At 38.9% G+C, this 25,272-nt stretch overlaps 1 protein-coding gene across 1 annotated transcript in view; it reads left to right on the top strand.

Annotated features, from left to right (window-relative positions):
* Positions 1-25,272, top strand: part of LOC132767569 (ephrin type-B receptor 5) — a 197,302-nt gene that overhangs the window by 163,302 nt on the left and 8,728 nt on the right. The window contains exons 8-14 of the mRNA XM_060762677.2: positions 11,159-11,283; positions 12,963-13,125; positions 13,929-14,043; positions 15,796-15,851; positions 16,491-16,610; positions 17,998-18,245; positions 23,912-24,127. Coding sequence (XP_060618660.2) covers positions 11,159-11,283; positions 12,963-13,125; positions 13,929-14,043; positions 15,796-15,851; positions 16,491-16,610; positions 17,998-18,245; positions 23,912-24,127 — 1,043 coding nt within the window. The remainder of the gene's footprint in view (positions 1-11,158; positions 11,284-12,962; positions 13,126-13,928; positions 14,044-15,795; positions 15,852-16,490; positions 16,611-17,997; positions 18,246-23,911; positions 24,128-25,272) is intronic.

Consider the following 25,272-nt stretch of genomic DNA (forward strand, 5'->3'; position numbering starts at 1 on the left):
ATAGGCTGGAAGCAACTTGAAGGTACAACAGCAACAAAGTTTGACCCTGGGAACATCTGGTCTAAATTCTGTTGGTTCTCACTAGAATAGACTCATTCAATTCATTACATTTGTCTACTGGTTGATTCATCATGCAATTCATTGACTGGGTTGGTACTAACCAGTGGAATTGACCGTTATTGAATGCAGTGGAGTGAGTTTTGTTCATAGTTAGAAAACCCAGATTCAAGACTTCATTTCGATATCAAAGCACCTTAGTCAATGCCTTTCTCCCATTCCTGCCTCATTGGGCCCCATTTATACTGCCATATAATCCAGTTCCTGAATCCAGATTATCTGCTTTGAACTGGATTATGTGGCAGTGTAGACTCATATAATCCGGTTCAAAGCAGATAATTTTATTTATTTATTTTAAACATTTATATTCCGCCCTTCTCCCCATGAAGGGGACTCAGGGCAAAACATAACATACAAACAGCAAACGTTAAATGCCGGGACATAAATAGATTATGTGCATACATAAACATTAAAACATTTGCCTCAACATTAAAATCCACTGCTTAAACCATCTCTGGATTCAGAAATGGAATTATTTGGCAGTGTGGATTCAGCCATAGAGTGGTAGTACGGATAAGAGTTGGGGTGGGGACATACATCATGTACGTGAAGCTAAGTTCAATGGACAAACTGATAAAATATAAATATGACAGTTTTAGGATTCTAGAGTGCTTGTGGTAAACGCATTTAGACAATGTCAACAAACTGTTTAAAAGGTTTGGGTAAAGGTTTTCCCCTGACATTAAGTCCAGTTGTGTTCAACTCTGGAGTGTGGTACTCATCTCATTTTCTAAGCCGAAGAGCTGGCGTTGTCCGTAGACACCTCCAAGGTCATGTGGCCGGCATGACTGCATGGAGCACTGTTACCTTCCTGCTGGAGCGGTACCTATTGATCTACTCACATTTGCATGTTTTTGAACTGCTAGGTTGGCAGAAGCTGGGAATGACAGCGGAAACTCACGCCACTCCCCGGATTCGAACCTGCGACCTTTCGGTCAACAAGCTCAGCAGCTCAGCGGTTTAACCCACTGTGCCACTGTGGGCTCCATAAAGAAAAAGGTTTAGTCTAGAATTTTTTTTCGTGTCAGGAGTGACTTGAGAATCCTCTAGTTGCTTCTGATGTGAGAGAATTGGCCATCTGCAAGGACGTTGCTCAGAGGATGCCTGGATGTTTTACCATCCTGTGGGAGGCTTCTCTCATGTCCCCGCATGAGAACGTAGTGCTGACAGATGGGAGCTTAGCCCGCTCCCCAGATTCAAACCTTGTGCCGGCACCAATCCTGCCGGCACAAGGATTTAACTCATTGCCCCACCGGGGGCTCCAGGAGATACTCAATCCATACAAATGGAACCAACAAGAATACAATATATATATATATTCTGCATTTTGAAGTATATAGAGAGGTTTGGGGATTTTTTTTTTACATATGTTTTTTCCCAGTAAAATTTTCAACTAAGATTTAGGATGGGCTGGAGTTTTCAACACATCGCTCACACTCATTATGCCATACGTGCTCTCAACACCCAATATAAAAGTGTACAGTAAAGCCTCAAAGCCTCTTTAAATTAAAGAAAGGATATAATCACACAAGAGGTTTGGAGCAGGTATTTTCTTGATCTAGTTAATAATGTGGATGCGAAGTTTCCATTGGTCAGAATTCATACCTGACTTACAAGTGGCTCTTTTTCTCATTTAAATGCCTTAACCTTAGCAGGAATCAGACATTCAGGTGCACAGGGATCATGCATTTTCTCTGTAAGTAGTAGGAATTCCATGTATAATAAATGAAACATCAGTAAGTACTGTTTCACATGTCAAGAAATTTCAGAAAGTAGATTCGTGAATACATAGGATTGCCATGAGTCCCTATGGGGAGAAAGGCTGGATATAAATGAAAATGATGGTGACGACGATGATGGTCATCATCATTGTTCCGTCTTCCAGGAACATAATTTGCATTACCTTTTAGTTGCATGGGATCGTGTTCTTTTGCATTTCCCCAGTGCTGCTACAGACCCAGCAGCACCCTGGAAGTTAAACAGTATCAGAGTCTGCAAAGCCAGCTGCAGGCCCTTTTGCAGCTATTGGTTTAGGAAAGTATCTCTTTCAGTTTAGAGACCGCCCTTTTTCCTAGGGGTTGAGGTCTCAATTTTGGAATTTTCCCTGCCTCCTTCAGTGTAGAGAAAGAAAGCTTCAGATGTGCTGTTGGTTAGGCAGGTAGCTCTGAAAAAATAATTGTAAGTACAATTGAGAATTGAGTTATAGATAGCAATTGAGATATAATTTAGATACTATAGATAGAGAGGCAGATTGAGTTATATAGATAAAGAAGCTAATTGAGATAGATAGATAGATAGATAGATAGATAGATAGATAGATAGATAGGCAATTGAGATATGATTGAGTAATATTGGGTCTAATTGAGATAGATAAATAGATAGATAGCAAGTGAGCAATTGAGTTATAGATAGATATCGAGTTATTGAATATTATTGAGCATTACTTCATCTCCAAAGCTAACCTTGAGCTAAAAATCGGGAAAAACCTGTTTTTTCTAACCATAGCAGCTCAGGGTTAGAGTGAAAGGATCCCAGGATATTTTCTACTATTTGGGGAAGAGTTACCTCAGTAACTGAGGGGGGAAAAAAAAGAAAGATCATCTCTATGGTTTCACCAATTGACTGTTTTGTTTGTAACTTTGACAAGCTGTGCCAAGTCTGCAAGGACTTTGAGAAATAAATATTCTGTTTTGATGTTCCAAACCTGAAGTGGCCTCAGTTGCTGAGAATTTTTGAGCTTCTAAAGAAAGATCCCTGCGGTCCGCCCAGAGAAAGAGAGAAGCACATCTTAGTTTTAATTTTATAGGATCTGGGTGTGACGGCACAATCATCACCACCACCACTACCACCATCATCAAGTATATCATATGTACTTTCAGAATCCCTTACTAAAAGCATAACTAGTTAACAAAACATCTGGCTGTGAAGCTCCTTCTTACAAAGGCTTTTTATGCAGGCTCATCCCCTTTCTGCCTCATTCTTTGTTTAACTTGAAGTCTTTTATCAGCATTGGTATTGCGAGGATGGCAAAAAAGAACCGAGAATATTAATAATAGTAATAATAATAATAATCATCATCATCATTATCATTATAGCATATCATCATTAAATGATGCAATAAACATAGCCTGAACTAGGAAATAACAGGATTATATTATAGCTAATGGTAGGTGTGCCTGGTTTGGTTCCAGGATCCCCAAGACCCAGTCTGTGTATATGTGTGTATATATTTTTGTATATGCGTATTTATGTGGTTATGTGCATACGTTGTAATGTAATGTATTTTTTATTTTTTGGCTTTTTAAGTCTCTTCCACTGTGTTTTTCAGTGTTTTTATGTGTAATGGTCACTCAACGGTCTGATAGATTTATTGTGTCCAAATTTGGTGTGAATTCGTCCAGTGGTTTTTGAGTTATGTTAATCCTACAAATGAACATTACATTTTTATTTATATAGATATAGTAAAAATGCTGTCATTTATATCAAATGACAAAACTAAGGTTTACTTTTGGGGTTTTTATGTTTGTTTGTTTGTTTTTTGAGAGGGGAATCTTAAACTGCCATGAATGTTTGAATCTGTGGATGCAGAATCCATGGATATGCGGAGCAACTGTACTGTAGCAGTGCATGCCTATAACCAACAGGCAAGGTAACCAGCATTTATATTTAGATTTCCTTCTTAGGCATGTGTGAAATGTAAGGCAGAGAGAAAAGGGAAAAGCTTCCTCACCAACCCCAGTATTTATGTATAAGTTTGGCCTTCAGTTGTAAATCATTAAAAAATGAAGGCTGGTGAAAGAAAAGGACATCCTTGGGTGTATTTTGAAATCTGGTTGTCATATTTCGCATGCACATATTGTTAGTTTAAAATGAAATGTTTACTGAAATATGCTGCTCTTCTTTTTCAAGTGGCATAGCAACCTATCTGTATTTGTTCCATATCATTTCTGCATCTGCTACTGAATTTCCTTTGAAGAAGTAATGCTCAAGATCACATTCTACTTTGTTAACTGACATATGCCTGTACTGTGTCTCAACCATTTGATCATTTAGCATAGATGTGAGTGCGCCAGCATTGTATAATAGAGTGCTAGATGTGGAATGAATAAACTCAGACTCAAAGCCCTTCTCTGTTACGAACTTTACATTGAGACAGTCTTTAGCCCCTTCTATAATGCCCTATATCCCAGGATCTGATCCCAGCCAGGCTTTGAAGCTGCAAGGCCATTCATTGGCAATCAAGGTGGCCAATTGCAACATACACACTTGCCTCAAACAGGCAAGAGTTCTTCCTCCCACCCTGGACATTCACAGATATATACATCTCACTTGCCTAGTTTCCAACAGACCTCACAACCTCTGAGGATGCCTGCCATAGATGTGGGCAAAACATCATGAGAGAATGCTTCTGGAACATGGCCATACAGCCCAGAAGACTCACAGCAACCCAGTAATCCCAGATCTCAGGGATCCCAGATTATCTGCTATAAACTGGATTATATGAATTTCCACTGCTAGATAATTTGGGATAAGCAGATAATCTGGGATCAGATCCTGGGACGTAGAAACAGTGTGGAAGGGGCCTCTGTCTCTCAGCTGAATCTATCTTGCAGAATTTTTCAGGAGCAAGTGGTGAGATAGAAATCATGTAAAGGAGACATATGTAATGCTGGGATATTTATAATGACAACTTATAATTATTTATAATGTATTCATAATTTATAATGTACTTATAATGGTGGCAGCGGTATCGTTGATGATGGTATTTTATCACACAGAAGAGTTACTGGTAGTAGCATTTTAGTTTCTTGCGTCAACTTTTTTTATTGATGGGAAAAAAATTACATATTTATGCGTGTGTAATAGATGGTACATTGTTATTTGATTCCCATCTGAAATGCATAAATACAGACTATATATTTTATTTTAATTAGAAAATGTTCTCTTTTAACTTTCCTTGTCTTGTATACTTTGTCATCATAATAAATGGATCAATCAGCCTATCCTCTGTCAAACAGAGCTAGCTTGGTTGAAAGATGGGAGAATGCCACACTTTTGGTCTTCATCTAAGAAATAATGGAAAGAAGGACAGATCACCAAAGAATACAAATGTGTGGCCCACACGTACAGGAATACTATTTGTTGTTGTGTCATTTCTATAAGTCATTTCTGATTTATAGTGACCTTAAGGCTAGATTAATAAAATTTGTTGCCGGGGGGGGGGGGGGTGTTCCATAGTCAAGTGGGGATTCCAGCCTTAATCTCCAGAATTACATCTCAAACTCAAACCACTACAACACACTGGCTCTCAGGATTAGTACAAGGAAAGCTGAGGCTATAAGTGAGCTAAAGTGGGATCTCCACTGCCATATAATGACTTCGAATTGCATTCTGTGATCTGTGTAGACCCATACAATGCAGGAATGAATAAACAAAGCAGAGAACAAAACCAAAGAATGGGGGGTAAGGTTCATGTATATTCAAGACAAGGAAACGGGAGGATGGTGGTTCAGTAAGAATGATGAATGCGAACTGATTGCAATGGAAAGGCCGAACTACTCAATACCTATTTGCTTGTTTTCTCCCTAAATGAGAACTGTGTGCTTCCGTACAGCAGCAGAGACCTTGGAAAGTGTTTCAGATTGCAAATCAAGATTGATAGTTAATCAGGAATCACCTAGTTAAGCTAAATGAGTTCAAATCTGCACAGCCATATGAATGGCATCTCAGAGTACTGAAAGAACTTGCTGATGTATTCCATGAAACGTAAGTCATCATTTTTAAAAGGAAAACAGGGGATGTGGCAAAGGGCTGGAAAAGGGCATTTCCCCCCTTCTCTTTAAGAAAGGCAAGAAAAATCTGTGCCACAGAGCCCGCCAGAAGCAGATCTTCACTTGTGGTGGGCTCTGTACCACAAGTGAAGAGGGGGTGTTGTAAGCCGCCATGGCAGCAACGCGAGAAGCTTCCTGTGTTGCATAGACAACAATGGGGCGAAGCCGGGTGGCAGGCACTGCTTCCTGTTACAGGCTCCTCTGGCAGGCACTGCTTCCTGTTACAGGCTCCTCTGGTAAATTTTTCTAGGGTGGGGGTGCCACAGACCCTGCCAGAAGCAGATCTACGTTGTGGGATGGGAACCGGCAAGCTCTGTGCCACAAGTGAAAAGGGAGTGTTGTACGATAGGCAAAATTTGCTTATCTGATGAGGTAGTATGTAACCTAAATCCCGAGATGAACCAATATTTTAAATGTTGGGTTTTCTCATAATTTAGACCTGTCTGGAAGGATCCTTAGATAGTAGAATCAGTTCTAATGGTTTTAGGTTATAGAAAGATAGACTTCAATTGAACATTAAAAGGAACCTCTTGACAGTAAGAGTAGTTCAGCAATGCATCAGTTGCCTAGAGCGGTAGCGGGGTCTCCTTCTCTGAACATCTTCAAAAAACAGAACAACAGACAGGTGCCTGCTGGGGGATGCTTTAGCTGGAGATTCTGCACAGAAAAGTGGGTTGGACTTGGTGGTCCATGAGGCCCCTTTCAATTGTATGATGTATAGATTTCTCAGCAGCTTTTGATGCCAGGTATCAAGCTATCCTCACTGCTGGGTGACAATAAAATACTGTGTTCCAATAGCTCTGCTGTTGCCTGTGATGGCAGCTCCAAGAGTAGCCTTGGGGGTTCCCTGTTTATTCCAATGTCCGTTAAGCTGGGGAGGGGTACTGCAGGGTTCTGTTCTGCTAATTCTATCTACTGTTGTTTCCTCCCCTTTGAGATATTGAAGGCACCTCAAGACTCTTAGTTTTAGTTGTTTGGTGGCAACACACTTCTTCTTAAACTGTGGCTCTTAACCCTAAATGAGGTTTCTTTAGTTCTGGAGTTGTGAAAAATTTGATGTCAGCCAAAGATTTCTGAATGCCACCCATTTACATAATCTGTTAGCAACAATATGCAGTATTTACAGTGGGCTCTGCAAAAGATGCATCAGCAGTACTCCACAAAAACAAAAATCAGCCTGTTCAGCAAGTCTTGCAAATGCTGACTTAGTATCCACAAATGTTGGAAATGTATGCCTATTTTATGTACCTATACACTTGGGGCCATATAAAACTTTCTCAGGCGGAAAGGGGTTGCAAGTGGAAAAAGTTTAAGAAGTCCTGCTGTAATCCATTAACACCTCTTGAAAAGTTTGAAATCTGATCTCTTCTGTAAGAAAAATATATCTTCCAAGGCATGTACCAGTCATATGTGGAAGGCCTTTAATATCAACCTCCCTAAATCATTTGAGTTTCTCTTTGACCAGTCTCCCCTCTAAACCCATGCCATAGCTGCTATTTTGGAACTCTACAATGAATTACATTGTGGTGGGGAATATGTTGAATTCAAAATCAATACAAATTAATCTAATCAATGCACTTAAGAGTAAGACAATTCAGTTATTATGCTTGAGCACATAGTTTGAGGGAAGTAAACATGGAGTTACTCCCTCCAAATGAACGTTATTATTTCCTTTATTCTTTGAAACCACTTTCCAGATATCTAAGATCCACAGCAACATTTGTGTGCCTTGTTGGGCAAGTGGACTTATAAACGTACAGCAATGGTGTAACCCAACACCAGCAGGCACAAAAACGAGCAACAGAACAAAAACTCACAGTCCTGTTTCTCATTTCAATTGGAGGCTTTTTTCTTGAAACAAAAATAACATAGTTTCAGCACTTACAAAATAAAGTTTCTTGTAACCCAAATAAAGTCCTTTGCTCTTCGTTCCTTACTTCTTTGCTCTTGGCTTCTCTGTTCACACACTGGCTTTTCTTGCACGCAGGTATGCCGCTTCAGCTTCGCTCACACCGAGCCTTTACTTTACACAGGAGCCAAACACATTACACAGGAACCTTACACAGGACTTACACAGAGTCCAAACACAGAGACTAACACAAAGACTTCTTACACAGGGGCTGACAACTCCACAGGCACACCTGCTTATATTACCACCCTACTGGTTTTGCTTAGTCATTGCAATTTAACCCTTTCAGTGATTGACCGATATTTTTGTACAGTAGAGTCTCGCTTATCCAACCTTTGCTCATCCAATGTCCTGTATTATCCAACACAATCTGCCTCCCGCCTGGATCCACTGCCGGTTCAATACATCGTGATGTTTTGGTGCTAAATTCGTAAATATAGTAATTACTGCACGACGTTACAATGTATTGAACTTCTTTTTATGTTGATTAGTTGTAAAACATGATGTTTTGGTACTTAATTTGTAAAATCATAATGCAATTTGATGTTTAATAGCCTTTTCCTTAATCCCTTCTTATTATCTAACATTTTCGATTATCTAATGTTCTGACGGTTATGTTGGATAAGCAAGACTCTACTGTAATTAAAAATATATTGTTTATTTTCAATATTTCTGACATGGCTCAACGAGCTTTTATATGTCTAGCTTTCTAACCTCTACTCTTGCATTTCCTTCTTGTAGTACCTATTTTATCATCAAAAAGCTTAGGGAGGAAGAAATGTGGCTTAATTTTTTATGGAAACCCAAAGAAGATGAATAATACTGCCCTGAATAATATTATCAGTAAAGATGAAAAATATTGGAGCGAAGCAGCCATTCATAGGGCTTTAAATCTTAATCATTTTACCCTGGTTTCCCTGGGCATTTTGTTCTGTTACATTTCCTTGTTTCATTTCTGTGTTTTTTTCCAGTTTGTTGGGAGATCTTTAAAAACAGGCCGACTTTCTTCAGATAGGGCTTTCTTCCAACATTGCAGCATTTGCCAAGGGAAATGCAAGAAGCAGACTTCTCTAATTTAAAACTCAATGGAACAAGCTGTGATTTCAGGACTTCATCCATTGGCTAAACACTTAAAATCCAGTAACAGGTTTCTTTCTTGAGGGAAAAAAAATAACAGGGTGATATGTTTTATCTCATGACTCAAATTCCAGAAGGGCTGGAGAATGACTTTTTGTTATATATTTTCTAATGAAAGTTTGGAAGCCAGACAAACACTGAGTAGGATCCCTAGAATCTGAGTAAAATATAGCCAGCGTGATTTTCCTGAGCATAGCACAACATCTTAAAGGAAGCATGCACATATTTCTGTGGAAGCAAGTCAGGAGTGGTGTCCATGGCTAGTGGGGTATCTTTGCAGAGGGTTGGAATACAAACCTAACTGGTGACATCCACAAGACCTTGTGAAACTGACCCTTGGACATAATATCCGACCTAGGGATGTCGGATATTATGTAGAACTTACTACCAGTGCCCTGCACTGATTTGATCCCAGTTCTCTAGCTGCAACCTTGAGCTGGAACATGTTTGAATCTGGCCTAATTTGGTTATTTGCTTTTCTCATGTTTTACTATGGAAGTGCTGGCCAGATCTAAAATAGAAGACCTGTTACCATCACCTTCAAATCCTGGTGATACTTATATATCACATTGGAATCCTGGGAGTTGTGATTTTAAAAGGTCTTCAGCTTTCTCTACCAAAGACTGCTAGTGCCTCACCAAGTATGTGTCCTTGGATTCCATAACCTTGAGCCACAGATGTTAAAGTGTCAAACTGCAGTGTAGAGCCAAGGCTTGTTGGTATCGGATTGTGAGTCTTAGGGCTCATCATAATCATTGCATTAGGTTAGTGGTTCCCAGCCTTCTTTTTTGACCAGGGATCACTTGACGAGGGGCCACTTGGCCAGGGACCACTTTATCCAGGGACCACTCTCCAACATTAGTACTAAAAGACTTACAAATCAGTTTTTGGTCAACTTTAGGTTCAGTTTGTTTATTTGGGGTGCTGATTCAGAAAATTACATTGGATAGACTACATCAGCTCTAGTTTCTGATGCAGAACATATGCCATCCCATAGTCACTATCTGCTTGCTCACAGAAAACTATATCTAATAATCTAGAGCTGATGTGGAAGTAGTAACGAGGGAGAAAGCCTTCTCTGCTGTGGCCCCCTGTCTTTGAAACTCACTATCTGGTGAGATTAGGCAAGCTTCCACCTTAGCAGCCTTTTAAGAAAAATCTGAAAACTTGGCTCTTGTGATGTGCCTTTGGAGAGTGGCCATTTGCCCAGTTCTGTTTGTTCCATCTACAGCGTTGTCCCTATGATGCACTTTCCCCTGTCCTAAACTGAAAGTCTAACCCCACTGTTCATCCTTTTTGGACTCCTCTCAATTACACTTTTACTATTCCTACCTCAACCAGGGTTTTATCATTTTACCTTGTCCATTTGGCCTGCCCATTGTGTTTGATTTTATACATGCCAATCTCCTTTGTTTATTTTATTTTGCTACTTTATGTATTTTATTCTGATGAAATTTTGTTGTCTGCATTTTGTATTTTATTTTGCTGTATCTTTGGGCTTGGCCTCATGTTAGCCGCCCCATGTCCCCTTCAGGGAGATGGTGGCGGGGTACAAATAAATATTATCATCATCATCATCATCATCATCATCATCATCATCATTATTATTCATCTTTCGTGGATAGTCAGCCTCTTCCCTCCCAACATCCCTGTTGCCTCGGCACTATAAGAGGGTTTCGTAAGACCAGTTGCTCTCATTGCTATGTAGTTTCGAGGCAACGGTATAGTAATGGTGAGACCGTGGACCATATTTTCATTTTTGCACACCACTTGTGGTCTATGGACCACAGGTTGGGAACCACTCCATTAGGTGATGTTATTTCTTTGAAATGTCCTAAAGCTCTTGCAAATACAAAAATGCTCGTCGATAGCAACACATTGTTATGAACAAGCTTTAGGAAGTATGAAAATGCTAATTTGCTCAAAAATGTCAAGTCCAATAAAATTTGTTTTCATCCCTGGTGGTGTACTATCTTCAGCAATGTACGTATTCACTATTAAAGAGTTACCTAGTACATAGTGAGACTTGGTGTTGATCATTTTATATATTACTGTAGGGCTCTTTATAATGACAGACTACTAACCACAAGCAAATTCAACATGTATCACCCTCCTTTCCCTGATCCCCTTTATCTCAGGACTCCTAACTTTCTCTCACTTGCAGTCCCATCTGCTGTTCCCATGATGCACCAAGTGAGTCGAAGAATGAGTAGCATTACTTTGTCTTGGCCACAGCCCGATCAACCGAATGGGATCATCTTGGACTATCAACTGCGTTATTTTGACAAGGTAAGGTATTTGGCAAAAAAAAAAAAAAAGGTGGGTAGGTCAATCTGGGCAGCAGAACAAGAAGAGTGAAAAGTAGCTGTAAGATAATGAGACGAGATCAAGGCTAAAAACCAAGATTTGAACACTGGAAATTCTTGTTTTGATCTGTAAAAAGGTACTTTAGTTTTAAATCGAAAAAGGGTAGATTTTTGTATTGAAATTTTGACCTCATTTCCTTTGTGGTACTCAAAGCAAAGTTTGGATTCGGAATTCTTTAATTCTAAGCATGTGTCTTTAGCAGTAATATTCTGGGGTATGAGGGGAAATTTATTTTCGAAGCCTGAAGCCTGCTAACCCCTGCTCTAGAAAAGGTTACATATCTCCAAGTGATTTATCTACCTACCTACTCATCTACCTACCTTAAAGCATTCATCCTTCCCTCTCAACCCACCAGGGAGCCCATGGTAATGCACAATGGATGAAAACACTTATAACATTGAATACATGAATAAAAACTTTGAAAAATTGAGTGAAATCACTCCTTTAAAAGTACAGGCAGTTCAGACAGCCCAACAGCCACTTCTGGTTTCAAGGACTAAAGGTCATTCAAAATAACAAAGGAAGTGCAGCAGTCTTCCAGAACTACAGTTTATAAGGGTTCTTACGGCTGGTAGGAATGTGAACTTGCTACTGATGGAATTAAGTCCTTTTGTCTGAGCAAACATGTTCCCAACTTACTTCAGCCAGTAACTGGGGAGCTAGTTCCATGTGGTTTCTTTCTGAATAATTTCAGAAACGAAAAAATCTGGGAAGGGCAACTATGAGAATGGTGTAATGCAATAGTATCATAGAATCCTTGAGTTGGAAAAGACCTCATGGGCCATCCAGTCCATCCCCCTGCAAAGAAGCAGGAAAATCACATTCAAAGCACACCCCGACAGATGGCCATCCAACCTCTGCTTAAAAGCCTTCAAAGAAGGAGCCTCCACCACACTCTGGGGCAGAGAGTTCCACTGCTGAACAGCTCTCCTTACAGTGAGGAAGTTCTTCCTAATTTTCAGGTGGAATCTCCTTTCCTGTAGTTTGAAGCCATTGTTCCACGTCCTAGTCACCAGGGCAGCAGAAAACAAGCTTGCTCCCTCCTCCCTATGACTTCTCCTCACATATACATGGCCATCATGTCTCCTCTCAGCCTTCTCTTCTGAAGGCTAAACATGCACAGAAAGGCCCCATTACCGGAGTGGGACAGTAGTGACATTGGAGGTAGCGATGTAGGTCTCTCCTACTACATTTTGTTTCAGAGTTTTCATGCTTCCAAATAATACAGAGAATTATTTCCATTCCGGTGAAGTTATATACGTACAGGCTTTTAATAACAAGAAAGCATGCTTCCTGATGGTAAAGGTTTGAACACAGCAGAGTATGCTTTAAGCAATTTTTGCATAATTTAACAATGGCAGCATTCTTCAATCTCTTAATGCAAATGATGCCTTGTTTCTCCTTGAGTAATCTGTCTACTCTTCAACACCAAAACATAGTAGCAGGGTCATTGAACAGACTCAGGATCAGATCAGAAGTGCAAGATGGAGCTGTTCACTGATAGCAAAATTGTTTTTCAGTTTGGAAGGAAACAAGGTGGCTGAATAAGAGGGAGGTCAACTATGTTTGTCATCTTTTCTTTATTGATTGTTGATTCCTAGTCAGAAGACGAGGATAATTCATTCACCCTCACCAGTGAGACTAATATGGCCACTATCTCCAATCTGAGCCCAGGGAAGATATATGCCTTCCAGGTGCGAGCGCGGACAGCAGTGGGTTATGGGCCATACAGCGGAAAGATGTATTTCCAGACATTGGTAGGAGGTAAGTGATGTACTTCATGACCTTTCAGATCTAACATTGTCTGCCTCTCATGCACTTATTGATCTGAGTTCTGATGGTTGGTTGTCACCTTTTTTGCTCATGCTTCATAAACCTTTAACATTCTCATAGCTCACAGAAAAATGCATTGCATGATTTCATTTATTGTTGTCTAGCTTTATTTTAGAGCACAGATCCTGTTATGTTGGTCAGGGATGCTATTTCAAAAAGATATCTGGTTATTTCATTGACGTTTACATAAAAGTGTTCTAGTGTATTGCCATCCATCTTGTGGGAAAGTGCAAGGGTATCTCAGACTCAGTGTCCTCAAAGTAGTGAGACTGAGGAAAGATTTGGGGGAATAGATTGATAAAAAGTGGATATTAGGATGCTGGTATGATGCTGGGTAGTAGACAGATTTACGGCAAGAGGCACAGTAGTATATGTGAAGTGTCTCTGTCCTGATAACTGAAGGATTTGATAGGACCTTCTTATACTTGGTCAACCACATAAACATGGAACCAGAAAGACTTGCTCTTAATTTCTTGTTGTCTAAATACATTGTAATCCTCTTTTGGGATACTTTATTACCCTAATAGATATGGAAAAACCACATGGTCAATTCTTTGTAAGCAGAATCATCCTATAGATTGAGGGCACAAAACAATTAAGAAACCTTTGAAATGAAAGGTCCTCAGAACTCTGAACAGGGTAGAAGAGTATGTGCAGATGTTTCATTGATGTATTTATGGTGAAAAAGACAAGTATTTTTTTGAATGAGTTTGGAATGACCCTTTCTGTTTTAGGTGAACGATCTGAGGTGGTACAAGACCGGCTGCCACTTATTGTAGGTTCTGCGCTTGGTGGTCTGGCTTTCCTTGTAATTGCTGCTATTGCCATCCTTGCCATTGTCTTCAAGAGGTGAGTCCTCTGTCCCCACCCTAGTTCAGATCTTTGTTGACCAATATATATTCACTTTTCAGGATATGGAGCTCCAATATAGTGTAGAACAACTATTCTCCAGATACTATGCTCTGCATCTCCACTGGAGTCTCATCCAGGTGGCGTCATTTTGGGAAATTTGTTTCACACCTGTCTCTGAAGTTGAATGTTGCTTCTTGTTTTCCAAACACTGCTGTCTCTTTCTCCTTACCATTTTAAAGCTTAATAACATAAAGGTGGCAAGTTTTGGTTTGTTTGTATCTTTGCTTGTGATCTGGGTATGTATATGCATGTGTCATATCCTGTTGCCTCCCATTCCTCAATTCTGCCCTTGTTTCCAGATGAGTTTATAGTTAGCAGATCCCACAGTCTCTTTGTGTTTCTTCCCCAATGCCTCCTTTTGATGGCAAAAATACTCTCCTTTGAAGCTTAGTTCTAATTATATAAGTAGCAGTGATAGTACAGCTGTATGTGTTTCTTTGACATGAGTTCATCCCCTGATCCACTGGTATCCCCTCATTTCTCAGTCACCTTTGCTGGGCAGCAGAAGTACCATATATACTTTAGTATAAGCCAACCCAAATATAAGCTGAGGCACCTAATTTTACCACAAAAAAACTGGGAAAACGTATTGACTCAAGTATAAACCGAGGGTGGGAAATGCAACAGCTACTGGTAAATTTCAAAATAAAAATAGATACCAATAAAATTACATTAATTGAGGCATCAGTAGGTTAAATGTTTTTGAATATTTACATAAAACTGTAATTCAAGATAAGGCTTTTCAACTCTGATTAAACCATTATTCTAATCTTCAATGTAAATGTGCTTACATATCCTTCCAATAATAATGAAAAGAGTACAAAAATAAATGTAATAAAAATAATAGAGTAAAATAATAAATGTATTACTAATAGAGTAAAATAATAAATGTAATAATAATAGAGCAAAATAATGTAAATGTAATAATGATAATAATAATAGAGTAAAATAGTCAATGTAATAATAGTATTAATACCAGAGAAAATAATAAATAACTTTGACTCAAGTATAAGCCGAGGGGAGCTTTTTCGGCCTAAAAAAGGGCTGAAAAACTAGGCTTCTACTCGAGTATATATAGTACATAGATTGATGAAAATGAAAGGCTATTAGCTGGAAATACATTGGAAACAGGCAGCATTAGGAGGGGACAAAAGAGACCAATCATCTAACAACCCAATTCCTACCATAAGCATTGTATTTCTACTCCATCAGTAGTTGGGTATGGTCAATACCACACCTAGAATCATAAGATTGGAAGTGTCTCAAAGAGCGAATCCACTCTGCCAGTACAATAAGCCTGCTTTTACGGCACTCCTTGTTAATGCTACCTTCTGTGATTTCTATTTGATCACCATTAACTTCAGGTTTATGTGATGTCTTGAGTTTAAGTCCTGCTAGTATAAAAAGAGATAAAATATTTCTTTTTTTACACAGTGCAACATTTACTACCTTTCTCCAGTTCTACTTTAGACTGAAAGTAAACTCAATTGAACTTGATGGTATTTACTTTTGAGCAGTAATGCACAGGTTGTGCTATTACCAATCTTTTTTTAAAGGCTTAAATCAAATGACTTGGAATGCACTTCTTTTAGCATATGTCATTTTGTTTAGCCCATTCAGCTCCTTTCTCCACTTCTCTTATAGTCTCTTTGAAATGAACCATCTTTCTTGACTTTCCTCTTTTTGCAGTAAGAGGCGAGAGACTCCCTACACAGATCGCCTGCAACAATACATCACCACCCGTGGTAAGTGATGCAACAGTTATTATCTGTGATAGTCTCTCTTCTGTGGATGGAAAGAATATTTGAAAATATCCAAGAAATATTTGAAATGATATATTTCTTAAGTATCATTAGACCTAGTGTAAGCAAATCCTGAACTGATGAGAAATCTTCACAGTTTTGCATGAAATTTACACTTGGCATTTTTGTGCGGAAAACAGATTTTTCTGTTCAGGAAACAGCATTTTCTACGTGGAAAATACAGTTTTTGCCACCTGTCAGTTTTGGGCATCATTTCTTAAGTATCATTAGACCCAGTTGAAGCAAATCCTGAACTGATGAGAAATCTTCACAGTTTTGTGCGAAATTTGCACATGGTGTTTTTGTGCAGAAAACAGATTTTTCTGTTCAGGAAACAGCATTTTCTACATGGAAAATAGTTGTGCAAAAATGCCACCTGTCAGTTTATTGGGCATCATAAGTCCTGAATGGCAAATACTTTGCAAAACTGCAGTTTGCAAACTCTTTCTTGGAGTGGGATGAAATTTGCTAAACTTTCTTTTTTCTTCTCTCAAGATCAAAATTAGCAAAGAACTTAATCTTGCTCCCTCTTATGCAACTCTTCTATGTGATTGACACTGGAGTATCTCTTCACTTTTCCAGGTCTTGGGGTCAAATATTACATTGATCCCTCCACCTATGAAGACCCCAACGAAGCTATCCGGGAGTTTGCCAAGGAAATTGATGTGTCTTTTGTCAAGATTGAGGAGGTCATTGGATCAGGTAACAAAGGAAGCCTTTCCCATTTCATCTGTCCCATCCTGCTTCAGTCCAGTTTTGCTTCATCTGCTTGCAATTCTAAAAAATCATTAACTTTCCTAGGATAAGTCTCAAATGTTCTCCTTCCTCTTGAGCTAATGTTGCAGTTTGCTCATCTGGGCAACAAGAGTACAAGAGTAATGGCCCTACTCTTCATCTGGATCTTTCCCCTAACCACATTTATAATAGCACTTTGCTAAAGCTACATTTGATCATGTAGGCTTTTATCTCGAGTGTTTGAGGAATTAAAGCAGGGTGAATAGGAGAGTGAGACATCAGAGAGAGTAAAAGTTACCAACTTGCAATCTTACTCACTATTGAGCTTGGAAGTTGCATAGATCACCAGTTTGGGCCTAGCTGCTTTCTGTGTCCCTCTTCTCTTCTTCCCAACAGCAAAGGATTCTTCAATTATAGGCATTTTTCAAGCAGTCCCAAAATATATAGCTTTTCTTCAGATTCTGGCAATGTAGTATTTGGTTAACACATGTCCAACTATCTCTTTTTACCTCTGTAAAGTGAGGTAAAAACTACTGAGCTGCTGAACTTGCTGACCGAAAGGTTGGCGGTTCGAATCTGGGGAGCAGGATGAGCTCCCACTATTCAGCCCAGCTTCTGCCAACCTAGCAGTTCAAAAACATTCAAATGTGAGTAGATCAATAGGTCCAGTGGGAAGGCAATGGTGCGCCATGCAGTCATGCTGGCCACATGACTTTGGAGGTGTCTATAGACAACACCGGCTCTTCAGCTTAGAAAGGGAGATAAGAGTCAGAGACTACTGGACTTAATGTCAGGGAAAATCTTTACCTTTACCTTTACCTAAAGTCGTTGTTTAAGACCTATAGATGGAGCAGGACACAGGTTATTGGTTGGGATACAAATTACAGCTGTTAGAGCGATTGAGGCCCCTTCTATACTGCCCTATATCCCAGGATCTGATGCCAGATTATCTGCTTTAAATTGGGTTATATGAGTCTCCACTGCCAAATAATCTGGGATAAGAAGATAATCTGGGATCAGATCCTGGGATAGAGCAGTGTGGAAGGAGCCTGAGTTGGATGGAGAATTCAGATTAATTTCACCAGTATAGGTGTCCACTTTGATTAATTACCCTCCTTACTCTGACTCATAAAAAGTTGTACAAATAATGAGGACCAGAGATGATGGAATGGTTGACTCTTGGAGCATAAATAAATATAAAGTATCTTTTATAATAAATATAATAACCTTTATAAATGTGCAGAGGGCAACCATGCTTTTGCCTAGTACCTGGACGAATCTGTTGTAAATTGGAGCAAGCAGTTGGTCTTCCTCTGCCTGATGTTATGTTTTCTCAATCCCTTATCCTTGGTAGGAGAGTTTGGAGAGGTCTGCTTTGGGCGCCTGAAGCCTCCGGGGAAGCGAGAATATACAGTAGCCATCAAGACTTTGAAGGCTGGCTACTCAGATGAGCAACGTCGGGAATTCCTAAGCGAGGCCAGCATCATGGGACAGTTTGAGCACCCAAACGTCATCCGCTTGGAGGGTGTGGTCACCAAAAGCCGACCTGTCATGATTGTCACAGAGTTCATGGAGAACGGATCGCTGGATTCCTTCCTACGGGTACAGCAAACTCCGCTCTTCAAGTTATCCTACCCTCTTTCGCAATCTCCCCTACCACTTTCATTTTACCTATATGCATGCACACAAATAAGTGAGAAGGCTCCTCAAACTATTCAAAATTGCATTATTAACATTGTCCTCTTATTGCTTATTATTAATCAGCAGTTATATCCACATTTTTTGAAACCATGTGGATATCAATAGTTTTACTATATTCCGAATTCTCAGAACAGGACAGAATCTTCAGAGCTCATTAATATCTGGACTACATAACCAACACAGAGGCTGGATCTACACTGCGATTATCTGCTTTGAACTAGATTATAGGAGTCTACACTTCTATATAATCCAGTTAAAAGTAGATAATCTGGATTCAGAAACTGGATTTTATGGCAATGTAGATGGATCCAGAGGGAAGTGGACAAATCAGTCTGTTTCTGATTCGTGTCACTTTGTTTGCTGATTTGAAAATTAAAACTCAAGTATTTATTTAAATTCATTTTTAAACTTTTAGAACACAACTATTGATATATATAGAGAGAGCCAAGAGGGTCCAAATTCTTCCAGCAGAACTTGAAACATTGGTAGACTTCTTACATTGCTTGTTGGTGAGGTCAGAAGTGTAAGAAGTTAACATTAAAGTTGGATGGGAGACTATTTCACCTGTTCAGTTACTGTTAATTTTAAAATCAGAGACCAGTGCTTCTCAAGTTATTGTGTGGAACACTTCCAGCTATGTTTTCCTGTGTGGACTGGCAGTATATTCCCACTGGATACAGTTCTTTCTTCTTTTCCTATAAACTCACCAGCCAATTGCTCAGGAACTGGAATGAATCCTGGGTCCACCACACTGATTAGCACCACCATAGACCATATGGAGAACAAAACTGACAACATGAAGCTACCTAACAGTTATTTTCTAATCTGAGGAAGATGGGGCAACTATGAAGACAGCCTAATATCCCAGTACTGAGAAGGATCTTCTAAAATATGGGATAAAATGTTTGCATTTAAGTCTCAGTTAACAGATATCTCTGTTTAGCAACTATGGAAATAATTGATAAATACATGTTCTAAGACATGGCTTTTCTTTCTTAAAAATCCAGTTAGTGGCAATATATGTAGGAGATATTTTCCCAGTAATTTTGACTGACTTACTATGTTCCTGGTTCTCGTGACAGTATCAAAAAGTTATGATTAAAAACTGTAACTAGTTTGGAAGTCTATACTTACATCTCATGAAATGCCAGTAATTTGAGACAAGCTCAGAACTTAACTAGAGACCCAATGGCCAATTCACTTTATTATTCCAAACGTCTTCTGCAATGATGCTTAGTGGTTCATCTGCATCTACTCTACCATAAATCTGCAGAAAATATAATTTTGTCTAGGGACCATTCATTAGCTAGAGTTCTGCTTCCTGTGATTACCAACTGTCATCCCCACTCTCTTTTCCCCTTTACCCTGCTAAGCCTTATTTCTAAATAGTCAGTTGGCTGAGATGAATGAGCAATGGCTCCAGGCAAGTGAATCAGTATAGGCATGCAGTGATACAACAGAAATGTACTCACACATACATTTTCATTAGTCACTGACTGTCAAGTAAAGAATATAGACAAATAACACAGCAAGTTTTGAAAAGAGGAAAGATTAGGGAGTTGAAAACATTCCATTGTAGAGATGATCAGGGAGTTTTTAGCCCATTCCATAATCCCTTATTTTCCCTAGAGACAAGTTTTATCAAAAAACCTTGGCCCCTTCCCACCCCTGGCTTTTGATTAGACACACTCATGACTCTCATTTTTTCCATTCAAATGAGAATTGTTGCATTTGTAAGCCTTCAGGGATCACATTTCTCTAACCAGGACTGGGAATCATCTAGATCAGTGGTTCCCAAACTTCTTTGGTCATGGAACCCTTCAAAGGTCTTCCTCCCTTCCCTGTAGAACTCTACATCTATCCCTGATATTTACAAAGCATTACAAAAGTTTCTTCTGCTTTCATCTGAGTGTTTTGTAAAACATGGCACGTTTGGAAAGATTGGGAGTACATGTTGAATATAACCACAAACATTTATTTTGGTCCAAGAAAATATTGGATCCACACCTAATGTGATGAATGAAATGGTTTCATTTCTGTCCTTGAAATGATTTTGAAATAGGCCTTTATGTTTGAGAACTGAGTACGTAAATCTGGGGCAGCATCCAACTTCTAAATTTGTTTTAAAATCTGGGTAAATTTGATTTTTAAGTTATTTTTGTGGAACCCCTACAATGCTTTTATGAAACCTCACAAGACACCATTTTGGAACCACTGTTCTAGATCTCGTTGCTGTGATAATGTTGCTTTATGCAACACCCCCAGAGCCTCCCCAAAATCCCTGAAAATAACCCTTGGGAATTCAGATTTCATCCTGAGGTTTGTAATGTTTTCCAACTTGAGACATCTAAGATGGGTAAAAATAAAACAAGGAAAATAGTACAATTGAATTTAGGTCACTTGGAAATTGTGGGCCACTGCTGAAAAAACTCTACAGTCTGCCAGTAGTGCCCAAACCTGCTTGACAATCCTTTATATGTGGTAACCCCTATTGTAAAAACAATGTTCCTGCTTACAGACCCCCCAAATTGGAAGAGAACTGCTGAGACCCAGGCTGCCCATCACTGAACAAAATATTAAGTTTCCACAAACAGCTGCCTAGCTCTGGCAGCCAGCCACTATTGCAGACTGATTACTTAGAAATAATATCAATGGCAAAGTGCCCCAATCTCTTTCCATTTTATCCAGTGCAGCAAGCCCTTGTTAAGATAAGTTACATGAGAAGGCTAATATATAGTACTGTGAATGTTAGTGAGTTTGAAGATGGATTGCTACATTAAATCTGATGTGTTGAGTCCAAGCTTTGACTTCAAACATCTCTAGTCGATGTTGTATAGACTACTCTTTCTTTTGGCACAATCCTGTTCACTTACTCTATAATAACTATGCTTGCAAAGTCTTCTGTAGACAGAATTTCAAACAATAGCAAAAAAAAAAATCTCAATATGGCCTTTTAACTTTTAGCAGACATGAAAACCTGAGCCATACATGTTTAAGTTAAGATATAAAATGTTTAAAAGATTACGTTATTGTTATGTTAATCATAAATAATAAAATCCCAAAGTTGGAAGGGGGTCTCTTGGCCATTGGGTCCAAATTCCTGTTCAAAGCAGAGATCCCTAACAAGCTGTCCAACCTCTTTTTGAAGATGTCCAGAGAAAGAGACCCCACCAGCTCTTCAGATAATTGGTTCCATTCTAATGTTCAATTAAAACCTACCCTCCTGTAACTTAAACCATTAAACTAGGTTCTGTGCTCCTGATCAACAAAGAACAACTACTGCAAAATATGCTGCAGAATGTCCTGTAAAAACATTTTTTTTTGCAGTTTAATAAATTTTTCCCATGTTTTTATGATAGAACTAATTAGGAAATGACATAACTCAGTAACAAAAATCACGTTACATAGTGTTATGCATTCTTGTATAGAGTTTCCATTTAGTTCACATTAAATTACTTTATCAAAATATAATGGGAAACTTTATTAAGTGTTTTGCTGAAATCTAGGTAAATGACACTTTGCAGTCCCTTCCACTAGTTGTGGGGTCTCTGGTAGGTTTATAGTAGGCTGAAGTGATGATAGATAGATAGACAGACAGATAGATAGATAGATAGATAGATAGATAGATAGGTAGGTAGGTAGGTAGGTAGGTAAAGGTTTTCCCCTGACATTAAGCCCAGTTGTGTCCTACTCTGGGGGTTTGTGCTCATCTCCATTTCTAAGCTGAAGAACCGGCGTTGTCCGTAAACACCTCCAGGGTCAAGTGGCCGGCATGACTGCATGGAGCACCGTTACCTTACCGCCAAAGCGATACCTATTGATCTACTCACATTTGCATGTTTTCAAACTGCTAGGTTGGCAGAAGATAGAGAGAGAGAGAGAGAGAGAGAGAGAGAGAGAGAGAAGCAGGCAGGCAGGCAGGAATAAAGGCAGGAATAAAGGCATAAAGGCATAAAAGTAATTGCTAGGTGGGTTTTGGAAAATGGTTCTCAGTCATGCACAAATTGCACAAACAAATTACAACTCTTCTGTTGAGTCCTGGTGTTCAGCTGGGGCATCCTAGTTTGACCAAAGGTAGATTAGGACAACAGTACTGCCACTTGGTTAAACAACAAAACATTAAGCGTAGTTCCACAAATGCACTTTTCAAGCCTGAAAGCACTGCAGACTACTGTTTTTGATTGTAGAAAAACAGGACATCTATTAACAGAGATAAATTTAGCTATAATTTGAAGGAAAATGTAAATACTTAATCGCACAATCTCGCTTATTCATTTGCCTTGAATAAATGCATTCTGACTTGCAGAAATGAATTTATTTGCTTTGGATCTGCCATGAATGAATTAGAGCAATTAGCAAACATTATTGCAGTTGCCTACACATCACGATTCATTAACAAAATAGGCTAATAGGAGTATGATGAATCTGATCTCTTAATGGATTTGGTGATAATGATAATTTTTCTGAGATGTGACAATAGTCTTTACAGAAAAAAAACCTCATTTATAATACCAAGCAGAGGTTTTGAAACATATATTTGTTTAGGAATATGCCTTATTGAATTCAGCAAGCAATCCTTTTAAGTCAGAAGCCTTATTATACTTTAAATTCCAAATTCACTTCCTTTGATACTTAACTTTCAAAGCAAGAATTTTGTTCAGAAATCGTGTTTTGCATGTTGATACAGTATTTGTATTACTAAAAACAAATGCAAATTCAAACGTCTGCAGTGAACAGATCCAATCTTCAGATCCACAAGTCATTTCCTGTTTAGCATTAGTTAACTTTTATATTTGAAGGTACATTTTCCTGGTTTACATGACATTGTTAATTTGCTTATCGCGTTTATTACCTTTTCAATCAGTGCTCTCTTTGAAGTTCTGTCTTTTCATCCCTTTTCATCTGCTTCTCCAACTGTTTAACATTTCCAATGCTTCCATGCCATTTGCATTTCCTTGTATTTAGTGTTTGAGAGACATAGACATTTTTAGAACATCTTTATTTTTCTTGAGGGGTCCTTGGTTTTTATAATTTTAGTTCACAGGTAGAGGCTTCACATGACTGAAAATTCCTCTATATAAAATATGCCCTATGCCTAGAGAGCTAACCTTGTCAATGGCAAGGTTTCTCATTGTTGTGCTACTTTTCTACCTTTAGGGATTGTTTTGCATAGAAGACCCTTTAGCCATGTCAGCCCCATTTGCTCAACTGTTTGTTCACTGATGAGTCTATGGACCGTAATAGATATTGTTGTTGATTTGAATGACAAAGACACAAATTTTGCATCTTAATAAGAATTAGGTCTTAATTTTGTTTGTCTGATTTGTAAATATTGTTTATAGATAGGTCCCTTGGATTTCTACTGTCTCACAACACATAGTCCAATTAACAAAAATTTAATCCCCCTTGTGTTGAAACAGTCATTATTTAATATCCTTTATAATATTTCCTATTTTGTATCCCATTCGATGATGACACCTCTATGCCTCAGTTATGATTAAGTGAATGAAAATGTTCCTTGTTCATATTTTATTGAATCCTCTATTTCCTTTATGTGCCATCCACAGCAAAAGGAAGGACAGTTTAGTGTCCTGCAGTTAGTGGGCATGTTGCGTGGCATTGCAGCTGGCATGCGCTACCTCTCAGACATGAATTACGTCCACCGGGATTTGGCTGCTCGCAACATCCTGGTCAACAGCAACTTGGTTTGCAAGGTGTCGGATTTTGGCTTGTCAAGATTTTTAGAGGATGATGCCTCAAATCCAACATACACGGGGGCCTTGGTGAGTTCTTGCTCTGGAAACAATAATTTTTCTAACTCTGCAGCATTTAAGCTTATGATGTCTATAAGAACTTATTAGTATTCAATGAAGGCCATTTATATATTACAAAATAAATAATATGGTAGCTAGCAATTGTCCAACTAAATTATAAATAAAAGTAAATTTTATTTGGGGGCGGGGGGTAGGATTGTCCTCAGGCTGAGGAATTTCAGTAGAAAAACAAAACCCTATATTGCAGTGGTTCTCAACCTGTGGGTCCCCAGGTGTTTTGACCTACAACTCCCAGAAATCCCAGCCACTTTACCAGCTGTTAGGATTTCTGGAAGTTGAAGGCCATTTCTGAAAGTTGAAGGCCATACGATAACATTTTATTATGGTCCAAAGACCCTTATTGCACTGTAAACATACAAGGTATGCAGGTAATGAGATTAAGAAGATCCAGTTGATTGAAAACACAAATGGATAAAATTTGCAACAGTAAAAACTGCTTAAAATACATGTTGGTTAAAAACAGGTAAAAGACCTCAAGGTATACAGGTATTGAGATAGTTAAAAACTGCTTAAAATGCATGTTGGCTAAAAACATAGGTAAAAGACTACAAGAAGTACCAGCGTGTTACAGCCAGTATCTAAAATTGGAAATTGTCTAATTCTGGCTGCCTCAGAAAGAAACTTGGCAACTTCCAAGGTCATGTGGGGAAGGTTGTCACTAAGTAGAAATTTCACATAAAATATCACTGGACTTGCTGGTAAATTCCTTAGTATTTATTTTATTTATTTATTTACTTCATTTTTATACCGCATTTTTCAGCCCTTAGCAGGCGACTCAATGCGGTTAGTAGGGGGTTGATTATGTGTGCTCAGGCCTGTTCATAGAAACTGCATGAGATTAGAATATGGTTGATTCTGTTTACTTCTAGTTTGTTTCATGGGCAGAGTTGAAGGCCATTTCTGGGAACCCCCAGGTTGAGAACCACTGCCATATTGGATCACGTGCAATTGGCTGGCTGAGATTAGCTTCTGGGTGATTGCCTCTCCACCCTAAGAAAATACTGCATAGAAGGTGGCAGGAGATCTCTGAAAACTGACCAAAAGTATCTTCCATAAGCTGGTGGAAGGCAGATCCTTGATCTAAAGAACTGGAC

The sequence above is a fragment of the Anolis sagrei genome, chromosome 2 (assembly GCF_037176765.1).
Source record: "Anolis sagrei isolate rAnoSag1 chromosome 2, rAnoSag1.mat, whole genome shotgun sequence".
Taxonomy (NCBI): domain Eukaryota; kingdom Metazoa; phylum Chordata; class Lepidosauria; order Squamata; family Dactyloidae; genus Anolis; species Anolis sagrei.